This window comes from Wyeomyia smithii, chromosome 3 (assembly GCF_029784165.1).
Source record: "Wyeomyia smithii strain HCP4-BCI-WySm-NY-G18 chromosome 3, ASM2978416v1, whole genome shotgun sequence".
Taxonomy (NCBI): domain Eukaryota; kingdom Metazoa; phylum Arthropoda; class Insecta; order Diptera; family Culicidae; genus Wyeomyia; species Wyeomyia smithii.
In genome coordinates, this window is record NC_073696.1 from 229,533,983 (window position 1) to 229,541,233 (window position 7,251).

The following is a 7,251-nucleotide window of genomic DNA, read 5'->3' on the forward strand; positions in this document are numbered from 1 at the left end:
GATACCGTTCTTTGAACGCGCACACTACTGAACGGAGTAATTTCATTATTTTCACCATCATGTTTGAAGTTCGGGTCAAGTTTTTACAGCTGATTCATGGGTTGCTATAATTGATGCTACATGGGCAGTTTCGTCAGTGCGTGTGAAGGTAAACCCATGAATAAGACGGCAATTTTTGTGCATTTTTTCAATGCTATGCAATGCAATGCAATAGGGCTGTACAGTTTTGTCTTCCCGGCAGACGTCTCAGAAGTCCAGAATTGGGTCCTAAAGTTTTACACGGTTTTCTGATTTTTATATATCAGCTGAAAGAGTGCAATTTTCTAAGCAAAACGTGATTTTCAAAAAATGTTTATCGTTTTCCTTCGATTTTTAAATGAAGAATAAAAAACGGCTCGAAATGCCTTAAATGACAGTTCTCCCATATGCCGTACATGGACGAAATGTCATTTAAGACCTTACGAGCAGTTTTTTTAATCCTTATTTAAAAATCGAAGGAAAACGATAAACATTTTTTTAAAAATCACGTTTTGCTCAGAAAACGCGGTATTTTCAAATGATATATAAAAACTGGTATAGCTTTAGCACCCAATTTAAGCATGATCGGATTTCTGGTAATGTTTCATTTAAAGTCGTGAAAGTCTCACTTTTTTACCAACGAAAATGTGCACAAGAGCAGCTCTTGAAGTTTTTGAAACGGAAATTTTGTAGATTGATAAAATACTATGACAATTCTTAACAGCATTTTCAGTATACTATCTTCTCGCACAAAACACGGTCAGATAAAAGACGGCATGATTTGACCAGACCATAAAAAAAATCTTCTATTTATTTTCTGTTGCGTAGCAGTTAAAAAATTGTTAGAGGAATTAGATACCAAAAGACAGCGAAGTCAGAAATAATTGAAATTTAAACTTCACTGATGTAACGGAAGGAAATGTTGCGTTGATACTTTTGTTAAATATAAAAGTAAATGGAAAAGCTCTATTTTCTTAATTTTGAGATAGATTGATTGCGTAATTTTAAATTTTGCTGCTGTTAGAGGAAATTTTTCAGTCCATAATTTTAACAAAATGTAAGCCCAAACCAAAACAGTTCTGATTAAAATGAGTAATTTTTTGCGAAGAGTTATCTCTTTAGTTGCTGTATCCAAAAATGACACTGGATTCAATCCCTTTAACAGACAAGCTCTCTCACAATCATTTTTTTGCTTTTTTTAAATTATTTGGGATCCAGTTTTTTCTTCAGCCTTTTTCCAGTTATATCGAAAATTTTATTGGCACCTCTGCTCTAAGAAATGCATGAAACATCGAAATATGTTATCTCATAAAAAATTGTTTGAAAAAAAATCAACTTTCAAAGACTGGGTACTTTTGCGCTGGAAGACTCGAGCTACACCAGAACACACAGAAGACTCTCCAAGCTGGAACATTTTCTGAATTCTCGACTACTTTGTGATAAGGTCGTAAATAAAACGAGTGAGAGTTATATCCCTTGTACTTCACAAGCGTAAATCATCTCTCACTCGTTTTGTTTACGTTTAGACATACGACCTCATCACAAAGTAGTCGACAACTGCGCATTTTGACCGCATTGAGGCTCTACTTACCGAAGTCCGATTGAGCTCAAATTTTGCTTCGAATTTTTCGAAAGGAGACACAACTTTAGAAAGTGTGAGCGTTGAATAAATTCGAAAAGTCGATTTTTATTGGTTTAGCTTTTTCAGATACAGTGCTTTTTCGATTTTATCACGGTTGACCGAAAAATTTCACCGTGAATTTGACGAAACCGTGAATTTAGCGAAATAATAAAAATTGAATTTTTTGTGTTGGATTCAATTGAAATTTATGATATTTCGAGTAAAATGATGCACTTTCGTGGTTGAAGGGCATATAAGTTCAAGATAAAAATAAATAAACAAGAAAAGGATAGTTTATGCTATTTTTCTCCAATGAATTTTTGCGGACTTTCTCCCGGCTATTATACATGCAATATCAATATGATTTGTACTGCCCATTCTCTAGCATAGCTAGTAGAGTCTCATGCTTATTTATGTAAAATTTTGAAACCGCTAAATTTCATAATTTTCAAATCCATGCTCTATGAGGACAAAACTGTAGGGCTATTCGAGTTGTTACCAGATTTTTTCTCTCAACTGCTCTGATAATACGTAATTTTTGCTTCAAAGTCAATGAAACACGTATTTCACGGTTCATTTTTCTCAAAATTATGACACAAATTATTTGTAACAGATATGACACTTGGTTACCTCAGCAAATTGATCAAATAAATTGAGTTCATAAAACTATACACATGCAAAGATACAAGGCCCAATTGAAAATGATGTTTCGAATGCATTTTCTACAACTGGAAGTACATTATTCTTGATTCAAAGTTTTTTTTTCAAAAAGCGTGATAAAAACGAAAAAATAACCGTGAGAAAATCGAGCGTGAATTGGGCGAGAAGTGATAATAACGACTGTTGATAAAAGCGAAAAAGCACTGTAATAGTTTTATCTGTCCAAAAAATATACTCTGTAAAAAGACAATATTTTTTTTTCAAAAATTAATAATTATAACTCGGACAGTTTCTATTGTTTAGGTAATCTTTTGTAGTTTTTACAAACAATACCAGATTTTTTTTTAAAATGAGCTTCTATCTAATTATTTAATTATTTTGAATGCGTTTTGCTTCAAAAAAAAAATATTTTTTCTGGTATATTTATTTTGGAAAGACAAAATTATTATCTACATATTTTTCGAAGACGTCACGCCGATCGAACAAACAGTTTTGGCTCTGAAAATATTTGTAATCATCAATAACTTTCCAAAATAGCATTTTTAAATAGCTTCTCAACATTGAGTCGTGTTCCAAAGAATAGAACATCTATGCAAAATTTCAGCCAAATCAGAAATGACAATTGAAAAAAATATTAAAACTGGGACATTTTTTGTGAAACTGCTCATGTTTATTAGGTAATGGGTGAAAAGTCAAATTTTGGATTTCATTTCAACGGCTGTAGAATATCTTGGTTTCTGAGCTGCAATGCTTTAAATTAATGTTCAAATGGAACGCTTTGGAAATATGTACCTAATACGTGTGCTAAATCTGATTTAAACCGGAAAAAGTTAAATTGAAATTATGCTTACTATGCTATGTGTGATGCTAGCTTTTCTGGAAGTGGTATGCAACATTTTACGAAATACGGCTCACGGTTTTGGAACCTTGCATGGAATGTGTAAGCTGCTGTCTGGAACAATTTGCACTGGTGTTCGTGAGATAGCAGTAGAAAACATCATTAGCGACATTGACAGCTGGGCTGCCTTTTAATCAGTAAAGTCGTGAGGTGGAATTGTTATTTTTTCTCTAGTCGAGAAAATTTTACTGTTTTGGAAAAAAAAGGCTCAATTCGAATGCCATTTTTTAGTGTTTGCTGTAAACTGTGATCTGCTTTTGAGGTATGATTGGTTGTGGCTTATTGTTGAAACGTTCATTAGCTCAATTAGTCTTATGTTAGCTAAGTGATAAAATCGATTTTTCATAGAGTAGTGGTTTGACTAATTTGTCATACACCTGATAAACATTTATTTCATACACCTATGGGGAATATATTACGTATCGTAATATGGTTTCTGGTGCACGCTCATCGATTAGTGTGTTTTCAAAAGTAACAAAATATACATTTGTATGACTATAAGAAATTTTCGACAAAACATTTTGCTTTTTACATCGTCTTTTATTTACGACGTAAAATTACACTGCGTACCAGAATTTTTGTTAAAAATGAAACCAAATTTTAAGTTGCAATAAATCCCGAAGGGCTAATGGATTTTTCTTTCAATTTTAGTCCCTGTCGAGAGCGGAACCGATGGAGGTCAACAAAGATGAATCGAAGCGCTGCGTTGAGATTGCGCTTGCCGCCTTCAGTGCAGGCAACGTAGAGAAGGCTCTGAAGTTTTTGGAGAAATCTCAAAAGCTGTACCCAACCAAGGAAGCCGAAGATCTGCTGCGGCGAGTTCGGAACGCTGGTTCGACCCGTACCGGTACTGAGGAATCGACCACCACCCGACGCAGAACGCTCAACAAGGACACCGAAAAACCGCAGGAACCGAAACTTAACGTCGATTACACGCAGGACCAGCTGGAGGTTGTCAGGCGTCTCAAGAAATGTAAAGATTACTATGAAGTCCTGGGAGTAACCAAAGAAGCCACGGATTCGGACATTAAGAAAGCTTACAAAAAGCTAGCGCTGCAGCTACACCCAGACAAGAATAAAGCTCCTGGGGCAGTGGAAGCTTTCAAAGCATTGGGTAATGCAGTGGCCACCCTCACTGACGCGCGAAAGCGTAAAGAGTATGATTTGTACGGCAATCAAGAAAATACTAGTCACTACCATGCTAACCATCACGCGGGCCACAATCACCATTACGAGTATAACTTTGGAAGAGGCTTCGAGTCGGAAATTAACCCAAACGATTTGTTCAATATGTTCTTTGGGGGCGCTCAGGCTCGCACTCGAACACGATGGCAATCGAACGAGACGCAGTCGGGAAGTCCGCCCAGCTTGATATTTGGTTTGGTACTGTGCTTCATAGTAGTCTCGATGCTGTCAACTTTCTTCGCATCCGATCCACTGTACAGTTTGCAGCAAACGCCGTGAGTGGTTGCGTGAAGTGTTGTCTTCGAAGGCATTTCTAATTAAGTTTACTTTCCTTTTTACGTTCTAGAAAATACTCTGTGGAACGTCGGACATTGAATTTGAAGATTCCGTACTATGTCAAGGATAACTTCGTAAGTGAGTACCAGGGCTCCCTCAGTCGGTTAGAGCACTCGGTCGAGGAGGAATATATCATGTATATGAAGCGTACTTGCCACAACGAACGCAACTATCGGGACGCCATGATGGCTCGGGCCAAGAGCTTCGGAAGCAGGACTCAACTCAATCAGGCCCAGCAGCTCAAGATGCCTTCGTGTGATGCGCTGCACAAGCTAGGCGTTGGAAGGGTTAACTATTAGATGGTTTGGCTGGATAGCCAAAGGACAGGTCACATAACGCCGAAAACGGTACATTTCCTTAAAATATTCGTACTACTGGGTATTCTTTTGCAACTTTAACGATGAAAGTTGGTTCTGTTTGTATCTCAGATTGTTAGCAGAAATAAAACCTGTTTTAAATTTAAATGTAACTTATGGGTTAAGTTCGATTTGCTTCAAAACATCGTGTGTAGTTTTAAACATTTGCAAGTTGAGATTGCTTCGTACGTGACAATTGAACCAGAACGTGACAAATGCGTAAACTTGCATTCCGGTCGTCAGATGTTAGCGCTCAAGTTCCATTCTCTTTAGTCTCATTCGATTCTCCACCCAAATTGCAATGGGTTTTATTTTATTAGTGCTAATTTCCGGCCTTGCCGTATTGCTCCTGCATTACTATCGGAAGCATCAGGCAAAGTACCTAGAAGTGATCGCGCGTATTCCGGGTCCCAAGCCGTTACCAATTTTCGGAAACACACTGCAATTTGCTGAAACAAAAACTAGTGACTTTCTTGCCGTCACCTGCAGTTTATTCCGAGAGTTTGGACCGACTGTGCTGTTGCATGGACCACTCGGTGAGGTTCATCTACTACTGTCGAGGCCAGCAGATGTTAAGAAGATTTTGCTGTGTAGAATGACTAAAAAACATTACATCTATGATAATTTGGAACACCTAGTCGGTACGTCACTGGCGACGTCTTACGGGGATCTGTATGATCAGCGAAGGCGAATTTTAGCGCCGACATTCGATTTTAAAATGATGGAACACTTTTTGAAGGTTTCCAATCGAGAATCTGATAAATTGCTGATGAAGTTAGGCGTGCATCTTGACGGAAAGGAGTTCGACATATTCCATTATGTATCACTGAATATGTTGGATAACATCTGCGGTAAGTGAATTTTATTGAGAGATCAGACGAATTATAGTGTTTTCCTCAAATTTCGTTGCAGAAACATCAATGGGCGTGACAGTCGACGCACTGAACAATCCAAACAGTGAATACGTCGCCGCTGTACGGGACTGCTTCCGAGATTTGCTGCAGTGGTCATTGAGTGCTTGTAGGTCTTGGCCGCTCTGTTATCTGCATCCTGCATACTGGCGATTGAGGAAACAGCGCGATATAATCGAGGGTTTTACACGTACAGTGATTCAATCAAAGCACCAGTTGCAACAGCATCCGCTTTCGAATAATTTTACCGGCAGTAATGACGATTATGGTAACGACATGTACGGCAAGAAGCGACTGAACTTTTTGGATTTGTTACTGCAGGAAACTTCCCTTAATGATTGTGATGTAGTCAGTGAAGTGCTTGAGTTTTTGACTGCTGCATGGAAATCCACTTCCATTGGGTTGTATTTTACGTTGCTTTCAATTGCACTCCATCAGGAAGTCCAGCAGCGTTTATACGAAGAGATTGCACGTGTGCTGGGCGATAACGCTGTAAATTGTACTCTAACTCAAGCATGATTAAAGCAGATGACTTATCTAGACATGGTATTGAAGGAAACGTTGAGACTCTATACTCCAATTCCAACAATTGGACGGACCTTACTAGAAGATATGGTAATTGGTGAGAATTGTGTTTTGCAAAGAGTTATTTAGGGAATGGATTATTTAAAAAAATATCACTGACAGATGGCGCCATGGTGCCGCGTGGAACATACGCGATTGTGTCGATCTACAATTTACACCGTAATCCGGAGGTCTTTCCTGAGCCGGAACGTTTCAATCCGGAGAGGTTTTCCGAAGAGAAGGGTGCTGCAATAGGACCGTACGATTACATGCCCTTCAGCACTGGTTTCCGAAATTGTCCAGGGATCAGATATGCTCTTCTGGACCTAAAAGTTAGTATAGTCAAACTGATCGCGTCGTATAAAATTTTACCTGGAGCGTCTCTGCATTCGATTGCCGTGGAAGGCGACTTATCGTTGCGGCCTATAGAAAACTATTGCATTCGTATTGAGAGACGACGAACCGATATCTAACTCTTTAACATTGAACTATTAGTGTCGGTAGCCGCAATCATGATAGGAAGAAAACTAGTAAAAGCCCTGCTGATAACGATCATTAGCGCAGTTTATTCTATTTTGACGGCAATCGAAAGGTGATAAGACGCAAAAATAAATTGTTTTTAATATTTATGATTCACTCAATTTACTGGTGGTCCCCCCTTACCGTGCCGAGTTTGTATTCAAACTTTCAGTCTACAGTGTT

General features: G+C 38.1%; 1 protein-coding gene and 1 pseudogene across 1 annotated transcript; both read left to right on the forward strand.

Annotated features, from left to right (window-relative positions):
• The first annotated feature begins 3,302 nt into the window (after nt 1-3,302).
• LOC129731672 (dnaJ homolog subfamily B member 12-like) lies at nt 3,303-5,187 on the forward strand. The gene is made up of 3 exons (XM_055691850.1): nt 3,303-3,459; nt 3,849-4,657; nt 4,729-5,187. Exons 2-3 carry the CDS (start codon nt 3,870-3,872, stop codon nt 5,015-5,017), a joined length of 1,077 nt encoding a protein of 358 aa, XP_055547825.1. The 5' UTR covers nt 3,303-3,459; nt 3,849-3,869; the 3' UTR covers nt 5,018-5,187.
• Nucleotides 5,188-5,333: 146 nt separating this feature from the next.
• LOC129731671 (cytochrome P450 4c3-like) lies at nt 5,334-7,178 on the forward strand (annotated as a pseudogene).
• Nucleotides 7,179-7,251: the final 73 nt, after the last annotated feature.

Coding starts and splice junctions, on each gene's coding strand:
- LOC129731672 (XM_055691850.1), top strand. CDS start 3,870: ATGGAGGTCAACAAAGATGAATCGAAGCGCTGCGTTGAGATTGCGCTT. Junction 4,658..4,728: donor TACAGTTTGCAGCAAACGCC/GTGAGTGGTTGC, acceptor TTTACGTTCTAG/AAAATACTCTGTGGAACGTC.